The sequence below is a fragment of the Mobula birostris genome, chromosome 8 (assembly GCF_030028105.1).
Source record: "Mobula birostris isolate sMobBir1 chromosome 8, sMobBir1.hap1, whole genome shotgun sequence".
Taxonomy (NCBI): Eukaryota; Metazoa; Chordata; class Chondrichthyes; order Myliobatiformes; family Myliobatidae; genus Mobula; species Mobula birostris.
In genome coordinates this window covers 124126369-124143247 of record NC_092377.1, presented here as the reverse complement: position 1 = coordinate 124143247, position 16879 = coordinate 124126369, and the positions used below count along the sequence as shown (strand labels likewise).

At 45.3% G+C, this 16879-nt stretch overlaps 1 protein-coding gene across 1 annotated transcript in view; it reads right to left on the bottom strand.

Moving 5' to 3' along the window:
- Positions 1-1420: 1420 nt before the first annotated feature.
- LOC140202311 (nectin-1-like) overlaps positions 1421-16879 on the bottom strand; it is a 31942-nt gene continuing 16483 nt past the window's right edge. The window contains exons 6-8 of the mRNA XM_072267212.1: positions 14464-14577; positions 8043-8077; positions 1421-1867 (exon numbers count right to left, since the gene is read on the bottom strand). Of these exons, the coding sequence (XP_072123313.1) occupies positions 1748-1867; positions 8043-8077; positions 14464-14577 (269 nt within the window). The 3' untranslated portion in view covers positions 1421-1747. The remainder of the gene's footprint in view (positions 1868-8042; positions 8078-14463; positions 14578-16879) is intronic.

Here is a 16879-nt window from a genome sequence, read left to right as displayed (position 1 = left end):
CGATTCTAACACTGGTCCGCTCACATAATATTCTCTTATCTTGTTCCTGCTTCATTTCATTTGTCCTTGCCAATGAATTGGACCTTGATTGGACCGTTGAACAACGCCGAATGCCCGCGAACGCTCAATTTAAAACCTCTTTCATTTACTTTTATCTCTAACGGTTAACTTGCATGTTGAGGTGTTAGTAAGGAAGGCAAGTGCAATGAAAGGGATAGTATATAAAAACAAGGAGGTAGTGCTGCGGCTTTAGAATGCATTGGTCAGACTGCTCGGTATATTCTGAGGAACTATGGTCCCCTTTCTAAGAAATGACGTACTGGAATTGGAGAGAATTCAGAGGAGGTTCGCTGGAATTATCTGGGAATTAAAACCCTTGATGGCTCTGGGCCTGCACTTGCTGGAGGTCAGAAAAATAAAGTAGAACAGTCTCATTTCAACAAAGGCCTAGATAGACCGGACGTTGAGAGAATGTTTCCAATATTACAGAGTCTAGGACCAAAGCGTACAACCTCGGAATAGAAAGCATCCTTTCAGAACAAAGATCAGAGGGAATTTCTTTAGCCAGAGAGTGGTGAATCTGTGGAATGTATTGCCATAAATGTCTCTGGAGGTCAAGTCATTGGGTATATTTCAAGCGGCGGATGGTATTTTCATGATTACTAAAGGCTTTGAAGAGTACGGGAAGAAAGCAGGAAAATGTTATTGAAAAGAGAAAATAAATCGGTCATGATTGGTCACTGAAAGGCAAATTTCACCACGATGAAGTTCTTTTGCAATGTGATTGCACATTGTTCTATTCCACATTGTTCACATGTCATTTACCTTCCAATTTTTCTCTGTCTCCACCTCAGGGAATAGATATCTGACCAATATTAACTTCAAGGCCATAGATTTCCAATGCTATTTCGGCAATTCTTCTTCCGCTGCTACTTCCTGCATTAACCCACGTTACCTACCTATGTCTCTGAGGTACTTACTGCATTACCCTCAGTTATTTATGTCTCTTGTGTACCCCACGTTACCTTTGGCTTTGAGCTACTTCAAGTTATCAACGTCTCTGAGTTACACTGCCTGCATTAATTGAAATTGAAATCTCATTCCGATGAGAAGTATACGCGTATGTCTTTTCAGTTTTTCTTTACCGTACCATTTTGTGGGGACCACTTCCTTCCTGGCTTTGCTTTTGTATCTGCATTATTTAGGAACTTCTCCACTTTTCCAGTAACTTTCCCATTACCAATGTTAGTTTCACTGTTCTCTTATCACCACAATTTTCAATACTGTCTTCCATGAAGGATTGTCTTGGCAGATGGGGGTGGGGGGGGGGGGGATATTGTACAATCCCACTCACCTGGAACATCAGTTTTGGCAAGCTAATTGTTAATGGATACAACATAAATAAACCCAATTTCTGGTGGTGTCACAAAGGACAATGAGATTTATTGCTCTTGATAGAGGTAGTGCATTTTTCTCCTGTCCGCAGCTCTAAGCCCTTGAAATAAGTGATTTGTTGACAAATAAATAATAAAAACAACAATGCTAGGTTATTACTGGGATTATGAATCTGCATAAAGACAACACAGCCCCGCTTCCAATTTGAGATAATCTGGAAAGTAATTCTGGATTTATTTCGCAGTGTCAGTCCATTTATATATTAAAGAATCGCAGCAGCATAGGCGTGAGTTGCGGATGTCCGATAGTGTCCTTAGCTTTAAGCGATTGCCTCATAATAAGCAGGCCGAATCTAATCAATGCTTAAATCAGCAACAACTGTTGCTTCTTGGTTACGAGCTTCTTTGCTTGAAGAACTGGCATTGTCTACAACCTTAACGTTTAGAGTCGCTAAAACAGCAAATTCACGGTCCTGTTTAGAAAAGAAAATACATTGTGAATGCAGAGTACTGACAGTTAATGAATGAATAAATTGTTGATTAGTGTCTCGAGCGTTAAATCGGCCACGATTCATGAACAATTATGAGTAACGCAGATATTTCACATTAGTCAATTTCGGTTTGTCTTTTCTACTATTAGATTAGACGGAAACAAATTTCTGAATCAAAGAAAACGTTTTATTCAAAGCTCTCTAAATGAGCTGTGTCGTATTCCCTCACTGTGTCCTTTCCACTTAGCTGTGTAGAATATTTCGGGCAGATTGGCAGCATTTAGGGGAAATGCTAAGTCCTTATTTTGATGGAGATATTGGAGACGCTTGAATGAATCATTCAAAATTGACATTTTCTACAAGCACAATGAGAGAACTCATCGGAATGTCATCTATTTGCAGTGAAAATATAACACATGCTCATGACAGACGTTAACCTAGAACGAGGCTACACTCGCCTCCATGACAGGTATGCTCACCAGAGGGTTTCCGGCTAGTTGCTAACTATTCAACAGCCGCTCCGTCCTCCACCCTGGTGAAGAATTAATTCTACTCCATGTTGAAAACCATTTAAAAGAACGGCTGATGCAGATTATACAGTATTCTGGTTGGGAGATTCGAATGATCGTCGCAAAGAGTGGGTCGGTCACACCGTAATGAACGAGATAGCGCACTGCTGCAATATTGCCTCTCTGAAAGGTGGAGAGGAAGCCATGAGAGATATGTCGTGACTAAACTTAGAGTTGTTTAAATGGGAAGGTCTATGATCAGGTGACGCAGGCGCAGAATAGCGGGGTGTAATTCTGGAACGGTGATGAGGAGGAATCTATGGAATTCATTTTCACAGGTAGTTGTGGATTGATTGGTCAGGGCATGAAGGAATTCGGGGAGATGGGGCAGGAGTTGGGGCTGAGAGGAAAATCGGATTAGCCATGATAACATTGCGGAGCATGCTCGCTGAGCCAAACGGCCTAATTCTGCTCAAATATTATGGTTTTATGGTCTTATCTGAACAGACTGCAAATTCATACGGCATCTCAGTCCGGGTATCCATGAGGCAAAATAGGTCAATGGCTACAGCGGAATTGCAACATCATGGCCCGATATATCGCCCTTCCTACCATGACATTCAAATTAGCACTACCTACGCAGCGCCGTGGGTCACTCCCTGTACATAGAGTCAGTCTTTACATGTTATTGTTACTTTAACATTGCGTTTTATACGATTGTGTATATATTTATAATCACTGTGTTTTGGTTAGCCATTTGTGTTTAGTGTTACTTATGCTTATTCGGTTTCTACTTGCTGCATTTCAATAGATACGCGTTAACAATCATTTTTGTTGTCCTTTCGCTCGTGTACTGAAGAATGAAAATCAACAATGTCGAATCTTGATATCTGAAAATATTAATAATTTTCAAGAGTATAGCCAAGACAACCCACAACCAACGGAGCGGGTATAAGCGCTGCTGCCCCGTCAGGTCCAGTCGGAATAATCGACAATTGAACATTTCTATGGAAGACTAGGCTGATAGTCTTCAGGAAGGCTACACAACGATGGAGGGCCCGAACCCGTCCGTGCTCAAGAGAAAGCCGAGATTCCTGCAATAGCCTTCATCCAGAAATAATGGGTACATGATCCACCTCAGTCCCCTACAGCTGTTCCAGCATGATAGATGCCTGTCTTCGGCCACTTCTATTAACACCACTCGAATTTTCTAAAGATACCGGATACAGGAAGGCCTTTTGGCCCTAACAACATTCCGGCAGTGGTACTGAAGTCTTCTTCTCCGCAGCATAGTCAAGCTGTTTCAAGCGAGTTACAGTCATGACATCTACCCAACAACGGAGCATTTTTCAGGCACCCAGTGTGTACAAGAATCAGGGAAAATCTATTCCAGGCAATTTCCGCCTCCTCAATCTATAGTCTATTATCGACCATTGGCAAAGTAACAGAAAGAATGATCTCAGAGCTCAGCATAGGTTTATCCATTTAGCCCTTCATCTCATTGCTACATCACAGACAAGATGATGGACACCAGAGTTGAAGTGAGACTAACTGCCCTTGACGTCATGGCAGATTTTGGTCGATTATGGCATCAAGTGTCTTGGTTAAACTGGTGTTAATTGGAATTAGTGTGAATTTGGTTGGAATGACACCACGCCGGAAAAAAAAAAGATCTTTGTGGTGTTCCACATCAATTTCAGCTAAAGGACAAAGCCGCAGGAGTTCATCAGGACTGTAACCTAGGACCAGTTTTAGTCGTGAGTTCAGAAGTAGGGATGTTTACTAATATTTGAACAATGAAACATTAGTATATCCAAGTGCAGCATGACTTGCATAGTGTCCAGACTGCGCTAATGGTTGAAAAATAACATTCGCACCACACGTGACAGTCAGTGATGATGTCTAACAGAAGAAAATCCACATATCACCCCCTGATGTTCAATTGATTTACCATCACTTAATCTCCTGCTGTCACTATCGTTTGGCTTGCCATGGACTGCAGTAGTCATATGCAAATTATCGCTACTAGAGCATGTCAGAGGCTAGGAATCCCGTGATAAGTAATTCACCTCGTAACTCCCCAAAGCATGGTTACTATCTATAAGGCTAAAGTGAAGAGTTTTATTGAATATTTTCCATTTGCCTCGAAGAGTACAGAGACAAACGACGGGGCGGACACCGGGCACCGCTACAGCTGCCCTACAAGGGGCCGCTTAAGGTGATCAGGAACAACGGGTCCACGTTCATGCTGGACATTGGGGGGAAAGGGGAGTTTTTCCACGGTGGACAGACCCAAACCGGCCCATGTGGACTTGGCGCACCCAGTCCAGGCTCAGGCACCGCGGCGCAGGAGCAGACCTCCCAAACAGAGGCCGATCCAGACTGTGGACATTGGGGGATGTATCGCCGGTTCTGGGAGGTGGGAAGTTATGTGGCCACCCACTTTCTAGCACACACGAACTGGCTCACGAAACAGCGCGCGCCGGCAGAGAGGCCGGCCCCAAAAAGGGTGCCAGGCCATCTTCACCAGCAGGGGGAAAATCCCGCGCGCGGAAAGTGTCTGGGAATATGCATTCCCCACAGCAGTCCCACGCAGGGAGGGCGGGAACAGGAAGGCTTTAAAAGCAGGCCGCGAAGTTTGAATAAATCTCTTTTATCGCAACTCCAGCTCACCGACTCCGTGTGGTTATTCTAGCGCTGTGTGTAGCACACCGCTACATTTGGCATTCTACGCGACATTGCAGCATTTTTAATCGGCACCCTATCTACTTATGCAATCACTCCAGCACCGATACACAGCATCATCTAAAGGAATCATTGCATCGACACAGTAAGAATCCAGAGCCAATACTTTCCAAACTGGCAATTGCTACCAACTAGATTGTCAAAGACATTAACAAAATGGGTGCACCACCTGGATGTTCCTTTTTAAGTCACACACAATTCTGAATTGGAAATATGAAGGACCAATGATCAAATTTGTTCATTATATACTTTTACGTGTAGTAGGAATTTACTGTAGTCTGTTGGTCCGAAACTTCATGCAATAAAAACAACAACGTTCAACAATTATAAAATATTATTAATGTCACAAGTGGGTGCTGGGAACGGACCCAAATGTAAGACACAGTCACTGAAGTAAAAGTAACAGGACTTGACTAGAGTAAGGACGTGACAGGATTCAGGCAAGGAGCAGGGACAGGAGCGTAGACTTGGGCTAGGGAAAGCGGGACCAGGACTAGGAACCATGGACTAGGAAACAAGGCTTGGACTCCGAGCTCGAGACTGGACAAGGACCAGGGTCTTGCCTCGGGCTTGGATCCGGAACGAGGCAAGGACATGACATGGCTTCAGGACAGCACGTGGCTGGAGTCTAGAGCACTGAGCTTGGAGACAAGACAAGGCTCCGACTACGAGCCCGAGACTGGACAAGGACCCAGAACCTGGGTCTTGCCTCGGGCTCGGCCCCAGAACCAGGCAAGGTCATGACATGGCTTGAGGCTGGGGCTTTAGGTCTTGAGCTTGGTTTAGGATCATCGAAGATTGGGGTCTCGGGTCTTGAGCTTGGCTTGGGATCCTTGAGGCTTGTGGTCTTGGGTCTTGAGCTTGGCTTGGGATCCTCGAGGCTTGGGTTCTTGGGTCTTCAGCTTGGCTTGAGATTCTTGAGGCTTGGGGTCTTGGGCCTTGAGCTTGGCTGCAGGCTTGGGTCTTGGGTCTTGTGCTTGGCTAGGGATCCTCAAGGCTTGGGTTCTTGGAGCTTGGCTTGGGATCCTCGAGGCATGGGGTCTTTGGAGCTTGGCTTAGGATCCTTGAGGCTTGGGGTCTGGGGTCTTGGGTCTTGAGCTTGGCTTGGGATCCTCGAGGCTTGGGGTCTTGGGCCATGAGCTTGGCTTGGGATCCTCGAGGCTTGGGGTCTTGGGCCATGAGCTTGGCTTGGGATCCTCGAGGCTTGGGGTCTTGGGCCATGAGCTTGGCTTGGGATCCTCGAGGCTTGGGGTCTTGGGTCTTGAGCTTGGCTGTAGGCTGGGGTCTTGGGACTTGAGCTTGGCTGGGGATCCTCAAGGCTTGGGTTCTTGGAGCTTGGCTTGGGATCCTCGAGGCTTGGGTTCTTGGAGCTTGGCTTGGAATCCTCGAGGATTGGGTTCTTGGAGCTTGGCTTGGGATCCTTGAGGCTTGAAGTCTTCATCTTGAAATGTGGAGGCTGATCACTCGGAGACTGAAGCTGAGAGTCAGACTGGGAACTGAACATCAACACCGAGCCGGGACTTAACCTTCGACAATCCAGGACTCATCTTTAACACAACACAAACATGAGACAGGACAGAACATAGATATAGAGCCGGGACTTATCCTACGAAAAGCCGGGACTCAACTTTATCCCCACACCAAGGTGGGACAGGTCTCTCAGTCAGGTAATGGCAGAATGGCCGGACTTACCCAACAGAGACAAGGACAAGGCAAGACATGTCTCCCCCACAGGGCAACGGCAAAACGTCCTGGCTTACCCCACGGAGGCAAGAACAAGACAAGACAGATCTCCCTGGAGGGCTGTGGCAAAACAGCCTGGCTTACCCCACAGAGGCGAGGACAAGAAGAGACAAACACCAAAGAACAACATACAGTTCCATCTCTGCTCCGGGGAAGCTCCGAGTCTCAGTTCGGCCAGCAACCTCAGCTGGTTACGGAAACAGCCGGATCCCTACCTAACTTGGAGTGGCTGGCAGCCACTCAGCTGGCCCAGGAAACAGCCGAATCCAGACCGCAAAGACCACTCCAACGAGTGGCAACGAGTCTCCATGAAGCAGTGGTCCTACAACCAGGCCTAGAGATCACAAATGGTTTCACTAGCCTTCCATCAGCAAGTTGCTCCAAGGGGGACTGACGAGACAAACCAGCAGCCCGCACTCAACCCTAAGGCTACTGATATTGCAAGCCCAAAGATGGGAATCAGGTGCGTACGATTAACTCAATCAAGGGTCAGCTGGAAGACCCGGACTCCCAAGTCCACGGACCTGACTGTGAACTAGAATGCGAACTGCACGGACCAGATCATGAGAATTAAGAAATAAGTTAAAAGTTTAAGTATGGATATGGAATAAAGTATACATGTATACCTAAATACCAGCATATGCTTACAATGACATCAAAAATATAGAAAGTGGTTTAAAGTGTTTACAGTGCAATGTAGTGAAGAGAATAGTAGATAGTGGGAGTGGGGCATGTGTTGGTGAGTCCATTAACTGTATGGAGAAAGATACGTTTAAGATGGTGTTAAGATGTTGTTTACATCGCCCAATAGTGTTTCTCAGAAGGAAACGTCTGGAAAAGGCAGTTTGCAGGCTGGGTAGTGTCACAGTTACATATTCCTGTCCCTGCAGAGTCCCCAAGCCAAAATTGTTGAACTCCCTCCCTAACTGTATTATGGGTGCTCTCACACTTCAGGCTCTGCAGCAGTGGAAGTCATCAGCTCACGAACACCTTCTCAAAGGCAAAGAGGGATGAACAATTAATTACGGACTTATACGACAGGGCTCACACAGCTCGGCTAAGTATAAGGGCAGTGGCAAAATCAGATACCTAATTTGAAATCAGATGAAATGATTGCTCAGTTTCCGAGACCACGGTCTCAATTGTTAATGTCAACTTACGTTTGCTGGATGAACTTTTACTTCTTTTCTGGTGGCTGTGTGAAAAGAAAAGATTACAATAAGCTTTCAATCGGAGACATTCACTTTTAAACCACATCACCTCAATATCCTTAGAAGTATTGTTTCAGTTGATTTGATTTTCTCGAAAACCAATAAAATTAATCTCCGGGGAAAATAACAATATATTGAATTGACTTTATTTCTTACGTCTTTCATATACATGGGAGTAAAAAATCTTTACTTTACGCCTCCATCTAAATGTGCAATGTGCAATCATAGTAATTTATAATAATTTAATATAAATAGAACAGTCAATGTAATACAGGTACACTCAAATCAGCGTGAATTCATCAGTCTGATGGCCTGGTGAAAGAAGCTGTCCTAGAGCCTGTTGGTCCTGGCTTTTATGCTGTGGTACCGTTTCCCAGATGATAGTAGCTGGAATAGATTGTGGTTGGGGTGACTCGGATCCCCAATGATCCTGCGTGCCCTTTTTACACACCTGTCCTACAGATGGCCTGAATCATGGGAAGTTCGCAACTACAGATGGGCTGGGCTGTCCGCACTACACTGCAGAGTGCTGCGATTAAGGGAGGTACAGTTCCCACACCAGGCAGTGATGCAGCCAGTCAGGATGCTCTCAATTGTGCCCTTGTAGAAAGTTCTTAGGATTTGGGTCCTATACCAAACTTCCTCAACTGTCTGAGGTGAAAGGGGTGATGCTGTGCCTTTTTCACCACAGAGCTGGAGTGTACACATCACGTGAGGTCCTCAGTGATGTGGATGCTGAGAAACTTAAAGTTGTTTACCATCTCAGCCCCAGATCCATTGATGTCAATAGGGGTTAACACGTCTCCATTCCTCCTGTAGTCCACAACCAGCTCCTTTGTTTTTGTGACACTGAGGGAGAGGTTCTTTTCTTGATACCACTGTGTGAGAGAGATGACGTCTTCCCTGTAGGCCATCTCGTTATCGTTTGAGATAAAGCCAATCAATGTAGTGTCGTCGGCAAATTTAACTAGCAGATTAGAGATGTAGGTGGCGACACAGTCATGGGTATACAGGGAGCGACGATTACAATGAATGAAGCTGCTATCCCAGTTCGAGAATCTGCCTTGTTATCACATCTCAAACGCCGGGTGTGTGCATGTAGAGTTTGCACGTACTTCCTGCAAGCTTCTACACTGGCCCTGGAGCTCTGGCTTTTCCCTGCATACTAAAGATGCCTAGATCAGTCAGGTTTAATTGACCTTTGTAAATCCATGCTTGAAGTAGAGTGTCAAGGTTAGAGTCTTTCATGAGAGAAGAAGAAAATGGAGAAAAACAGGCCATAAAAGAGAGGAGCAGAAGTAGGCTACTCGGCCTATCGAGTCTGCTCTGCCATTCAATCATGGCTGATCCAATTCTTCCAGTCATCCCAACTCCCCTGCCTTCTCCTCATACCCTTTGATGCCCTGGTTAATCAAGAACCTATCCATCTCTGCCTTAAATGCACCCAATGACTTGGCCTCCACAGCCGCTGGTAGCAACAAATTCCACAGATTTACCACCTTTTGACTAAAGTAATTTCTCAGCATCTCTGTTCTAAATGGACGTCCTTCAATCCTGAAGATGTGCACCCTTGTCCTAGGATCCCCTGCCATGAGAAATAACTTTGCCGTATCTATTCTTTTCAAGCCTTTCAACATTCGGAATGTTTCTATAAGATCCCCCACCCTCACTCCCTCATTCTCCTGAACTTCAGGGAATACAGCACAAGAGCTGCCAGACGTTCCTCATACGGTAACCCTTTCGTTCCTTCTCTGAAACCTCTCTCATGTCAGTATATCCTTTCTAAAATAAGGAGCCTAAAACTGCACACAACACTCCAAGTGTGGTCTCACAAGTGCCTTACAGAGCCTCAACATTACACCCTTGCTCTTAAATTCTGTACCTCTGGAAATGAATGCCAATATTGCCTTTGCCTTTTTCATCGCCGACTCAACCTGCAGGGTATCCTGCACAGCAACTCCCACATCCCTTTCTATCTCTGCATTCTGAGTTCTCTCTCCATCTACAAACGTAAATAATAGTCTGCTTGTTTATTTTTTCCACCAAGGTGCATGACCATACACTTTTCAACACGGTATTTCATTTGCCACTTCTTTTCCCATTCCCCTAAACTATCTAAGTCTGCCTGCAGGCTCTCTGTTTCCTCAACACTACCTGCTCTTCCACCTATCTTTGTATCATCGGCAAATTTAGCCACATATCCATTAATCGGATAGTCCAATTCATTGACATACATCGTAAAAAGCAGTGGTCCCAGCACCAACTCCTGTGGAACCCCACTGGTAACCGGCAGCCAGCCAGGATAGGATCCCTTCATTCCCACTCTCTGCTTTCTGTCAATTAACCAATGTTCCACCCATGCTAACAACAGGAATTCTGCAGATGCTGAAAATTCAAGCAATACACATCAAAGTTGCTGGTGAATGCAGCAGGCCAGGCAGCATCTCTAGGAAGAGGTACAGTCGATGTTTCAGGTCGAGACCCTTGGTCAGTACTAACTGAAGGAAGAGTTAGTAAGAGATTTGAAAGTGGGAGAGGGAGGGGGAGATTCAAAATGATAGGAGAAGACAGGAGGAGGAGGGATGGAGCCGAGAGCTGGACAGGCGATTGGCAAAAGGGATATGAGAGGATCATGGGACAGGAGGTCCAGGGAGAAAGACAAGTGGGGGGGAAACCCAGAGGATGGGCAAGGGGTATAGTCAGAGGGACAGAGGGAGAAAAAGGAGAGAGAGAGAAAGGATGTGTGAACATAAATAAATAACGGATGGGGTACGAGGGGGAGGTGGGGCATTAGCGGAAGTCAGAGAAGTCAATGTTCATGCCATCAGGTTGGAGGCTACCCAGACGGAATATAAGGTGTTGTTCCTCCAACCTGAGTGTGGCTTCATCTTTACAGTAGAGGAGGCCGTGGATAGACATGTCAGAATGGGAATGGGATGTGGAATTAAAACGTGTGGCCACTGGGAGATCCTGCATTCTCTGGAGGACAGAGCGTAGGTGTTCAGCAAAGCAGTCTCCCAGTCTGCGTCGGGTCTCGCCAATATATAGAAGGCCACATCGGGAGCACCTGTCTCTTGCAAAAATGCCATCCCCTTCTCGCAATTCCTCCGTCTTCGCCGCATCTGCTCTCAGGATGAGGCTTTTCATTCTAGGACGAGGGAGATGTCTTCCTTTTTTAAAGAAAGGGGCTTCCCTTCTTCCACCATCAACTCTGCTCTCAAACGCATCTCCCCCATTTCACGCACATCTGCTCTCACTCCATCCTCCCAACACCCCCCTAGGAATAGGGTTCCCCTGGTTCTCACCTACCACCCCACCAGCCTCCGGGTCCAACATATTATTCTCCGTAACTTCCACCACCTCCAAAGGGATCCCACCACAAAGCACATCTTTTCATCCCCCCCCCCTGCTTTCCACGGGGATCACTCCCTACGTGACTCCCTTGTCCATTTGTCCCCCCCATCCCTCTCCACTGATCACCCTCCTGGCACTTATACTTGTAAGCGGAACAAGTGGTACACATGTCCATATACTTCCTCCCTTACCAACATTCAGGGCCCCAAACAGTCCTTCCAGGTGAGGCGAAACTTCACCTGTGAGTCGGCTGGGGTGATATACTGCGTCTGGTGCTCCCGATGTGGCCTTCTATGTATTGGCGAGACCAAATGCAGACTGGGAGACCGTTTTGCTGAACACCTACGCTCTGTCCGCCAGAGAAAGCAGGATCTCCCAGTGGCCACACATTTTAATTCCACATCCCATTCCCATTCTGACATGTCTATCCATGGCCTCCTCTACTGTAAAGATGAAGCCACACTCAGGTTGGAGGAACAACACCGGATATTCCCTCTGGGTAGCCTCCAACCTGATGGGATGAACATTGACTTCTCTAACTTCCGCTAATGCCCCACCTCCCCCTCGTTCCCCATCTGTTATTTATTTATATACACACATTCTTTCGCTCTCTCTCCTTTTTCTCCCTCTGTCCCTCTGACTATACTCCTTGTCCATCCTCTGGGTTCCCCCCCCCCACTTGTCTTTCTCCCCAGACCTCCTGTCCCATGATCCTCTCATATCCCTTTTGCCAATCACCTGTCCTGCTCTTGGCTCCATCCCTCCCCCTCCTGTCTTCTCCTATCATTTTGGATCTCCCCCTCCCCCTCCCACTTTCAAATCTCTTACAAACTCTTCCTTCAGTTAGTCCCGATGAAGGGTCTCGGCCTGAAACGTCGACTGTACCTCTTCCTAGAGATGCTGCCTGCCCTGCTGCGTTCACCAGCAACTTTGATGTGTGTTGTTCCACCCATGCTAGTAACTCCCCTGTAATTCCATTGGCTCTTATCTTGCTAAGCAGCCTCCTTTGTGGCACCTTGTCTAAGGCCTTCTGAAAATCCAAGTACACCACATCCACTGCATCTCCTTTGTCTACCCTACTTGTAATTTTCTCAAAAGAATTGCAGTAAGTTAGTCAGGCAGTGTTTTCCTTTCAGGAAACCATGCTGGGCTTGGCCTGTCTTGTCATGTGACTCCAGGTACCCCATAATCTCATCACTAACTACCGATTCCAACAATTTTCCAACCATTGATGTCAGGCTAACAGACCTATAATTTCCTTTCTGTTGCCTCCCACTCTTCTTAAATAGCGGAGTAACTTTTGCAATTTTCCAGTCATTCGGTATAGTGCCAGGATCTATCAATTCTTGTAAAGTCATTGCTAATGCTTCCACAATCTCTCCAGCTACTTCCTTCAGAACTCGAGGATGCATTCCATCAAGCCTAGGAGAGTTATCCACCTTCAGACCATTAAACTCCCTGAGCACCTTCTCAGTCGTAATTTTCACTGCACATACTTTACTTCCCTGACACTCTTGAATGTCCAGTATACTGTAGATGTCTTCCACTGTGAATAATGTAAACAACTGGATTAGCTTTCGAGGGAACCTAGATACAATGGACCTAAATAGCTTTCCAAATAAAAAAAGACCCATTGAAAATTGGAAACAACGATGTGATTCTCTCGAGGAGCTCATTAAATGGGTCACTAGATTCGACTGTTTCATTATCGCCATTGAATGATCATTTCGCATGCTGTCTGAGGATTTCCATATCAACTGGTCAAGTAGCCAATCCCCATATGAATTCGACTTGAGCAAACAATGATCAATGTCTTCTGCTCTAAACAGCTTAAGTGATTTGATTTTGGGATGATGCAGAATTTTGATTGACATATAATAGATATTTCCATCATATTACACGTCCTCAGTTTTTAATATCAGAAATCCTATCGCAGCTATAACATTGGTTGGGGTTACTTTAAACCACGAGAGTGTAAGAAAGTGCAAATAGTTTCTTACACTGATGGGAGAGTGAAAACAATGACTTGAGATCTTACAGAATCTGCAAAACATTACTAATATATTTTGTAAGTCTTGGTTCGATCACATTTATAACAAACTCCAGAGGTTCTGTGATACTGGAAATGCTGAGTAATGCACACAAAATGCTGGAGGAACTCAGCAGGTCAGGCAGCATCTATGGAAAGGAATAAACAGTCGAGGTTTCAGACCAAATTCCTTCAGTGGTCCTAAAGGGACTATAACCAGGAACAGCTAATTGAAACGATAAAGCTCCTTTGCCATTGTTATTTTATTTTTCGAAATATTGCAAATGGGGGGTGGGCTAGATGTTTCCAGGTGAAACATTGAACAAATTGGCCGAATTGTCCTCCAGTATTTTATGATGTTATGGTCTTATATTGGGACATGCGAGCAAATACTGGAAGAAGATTTGAGAAGAACATATTTGGTTATAAGGAATCTCAGGATGTAGGCCGTAGAGCACACTTCAGCCCCTGGCATTGAAATCTAAAACTCAATCATTTCCGCCATCAGCTGGTGTGGAGAAGAATGGAAGGAAGGACAAGGGCTAGGCCAGGGGGCCAGAGTCACATGGGAGTAGGGGTGGTGAGGTGGGAGAAGACGGACAAACCGAGAACCAAGAAAGGGAGGGCGAGAGACAGGTGTCGATGCAGAGGCGGGGTGTGGGGAGCAGAGATGTGGAGATCAGAGATGTGTAACAGAGTCAGGGGTGGGCACAGACAGGGAACAATTTAGAGAGGGATAGGGGAAAGGGATTAGTATAATTTAGCGCCACGGGTACTAATATGTTGAACCGCTAAGCTATACTGCCCTGTGTTCTAAGAAAGGGGAATGAATGGGAATATGCAGAAAGAAAGGGAAGCAGTGGGTGGGGTACATAGGTGTTAAGGCTTAGTGCCTTCATGGACAGTTATCAACGGAAAACGAAACCGATTCCCATGGGTATTCCTCCAATATTCAAAATGGTTCCCAGAACAGTTCCTGCCACTTACCACTAGTCGCCCGTCTTGTTTTCATTACCAGTATGGTTATTAAGGCAACTATGAGCAGCACTGTGACCAGCGTTCCTACGACAATATAGACCAGGGTGGAAGCAAAAAGCTGACCTATAAAATGAACCGCATCAGTTTGTAAATTACCGTGATAGACAGGACAGTTTCCATTAACATCAGCATCATATACTTATACACATAGATACTTATCGATGCCTACGTCCAATAACGAGATAGAGACATACATGAGCACGCACGCGGACCCACATGCTTTTCACAAAGGTCAGTGTTCTATAACCATACACAACTGCCACACAGACGCCAGCTTCTTATAAAATCACACAAACAATTTTCATCAGTCCCAGCATCCCAGTCAAATACCAACTTACACAGATAGCTGTTTATAGTCCTGATGAAGGGTCTCGGCCTGAAACGTCGACTGCACCTCTTCCTACAGATGCTGCCTGGCCTGCTGCGTTCACCAGCAACTTTGATGTGTGTAGCTGTTTATATATTATCTCGAACTTCCTATCACCACGGACGATCACACAAAAAGTTTTCATCACTGATAGACATAATTTAGATCACCCCCAGCTTCCTTCTCACATTGACATACTCACACATATAGTACAAGATCCTCAGCAGTGCATATTTCCTCTATTAGACTATAAGATATCGGAGCAGGAATAGATCATTTGTCTCATTGCGTCAGCTCTGGCATTTCATCATGGCTGATCTGTCCCTATCTTCCACCTTCTCCCCGGAACTGTTCATGCCCTGACTAATTAAGAATCTATCAACTCTGTCTTAAAGATACCTAATGACTTGACATCCACAGTGGTCTGTGGCAATGAATTCCAGTTTCACCACTCTCCGGCTGATTTCCTTCTCTTCTCCTTTCTAATTGTGTATCTTTCAATACTGAGGCTGTGCCCTCTTGGCTTAGATTACCCCATCATAAGAAACATCATCTTCACATCCATTCTATGGGGGACTTGCAACATTCCATAGATTTCAATGTGATCCCCACTCATTCTTCTGAATTCCAGTGAGTACAGGCTCAGAGCCATCAAACACTTCACATGATAAGCTTTTCAATCCCGGAAGCATTTTTGTGAACCTCTTTTGAAATCTCTGCAATGTTAGCATATCTTTTCTTAAAGAAGGGACTCAAAACTGCTCACAATACTTTAAGTGAGACCTCACCAGCGCTAACAGCCTTAACGTTACATCCTTGCTTTTATATTCTAATCCTCTCAAAATTATTGCTAACATTATCTTTGCCTTCCTCACCACTGACTCAATCTACAATTTAACCTTTAGAGAATCCTACACAAGGACTCCAAAGTCCATTTGCACCCCTGATTTTTCTTTTAATTTTCTCTTGATGTAGAAAATAGTCTAAGCTTCTATTTCTTCTACCGAAGAACATGACAACAGACTTCTAGACAACGTATTCCATCTGCCACTTCTTTGCTCATTCTCCTAATTGGTCCAAATCCTTCTGCATCCTTTCTGCTTCCTCAACACTGCATGGTGGTCCACCAATCTTCGTACTGGCCACAAGTTTGGCCACAAAACCATCAATGCCCTCATAATCCTTGACATATAACGTAAAAAGATGCGGTCCCAACACTGACCCCTGTCAAACACCACTACTCACTGGCAGCCAAGCACAAAATGTTCCCTTCACTCCCATTCATTGCCTCCTGCCAAGTAGTCAGTGTTCTTTCCTGTAATACCACGGGATCTTAACTTCTCAATTAGCCTCATCTGTGGCACCTTGTCAAGGGCCTTTTGAAAACCCAACTACACAATATCAACCAATTCTCCTTTGAACTTCCTGCTTATTAGTAATTTAATAACTTTCAATGGATTTTAGCAAGTTTTCCCTCAATGAAAGCATGTTAACTTTGACCTATTTTATCATATGCCTCCAAGTTCCCAGGAGCCACATCCTTAACAATTGACTACAACAAATGCCGGATGACTGAGGTCAGACTAACTGGCCTATAATTTCCTTTCTTCTGCCTCTCTCCCTTCTTCAAGAGTGGAGTGATTATATATACCTAATACTCTCTCAGAGAGAGAGAGAGAGAGAGAGAGAGAGAGAGCTATGGTGGCTCTGACATTTGCACAGTATTATAGTTGTTAACGTGGAGCAGAAAAAAAAATTATATAAATCTGGCGGGAGCAAAGGATGTTGGGAATGGCAGGGAGTGGCACCACGAGAGGGGTGTGGTACAGGTGACAGAGAAGAAGTAGCACGGGTGTTGGGGAGCTCATGCAGAAACACCGGCCAAGTTGACTTGATTCCAAACAATTGGTTTATGATCATTATCGAATGTCACTGTGTTGCTTCCTACACTCTCCCCTCTCTTGACCCGTTTTCCCGACCATGACTCCCCTGTCCCTG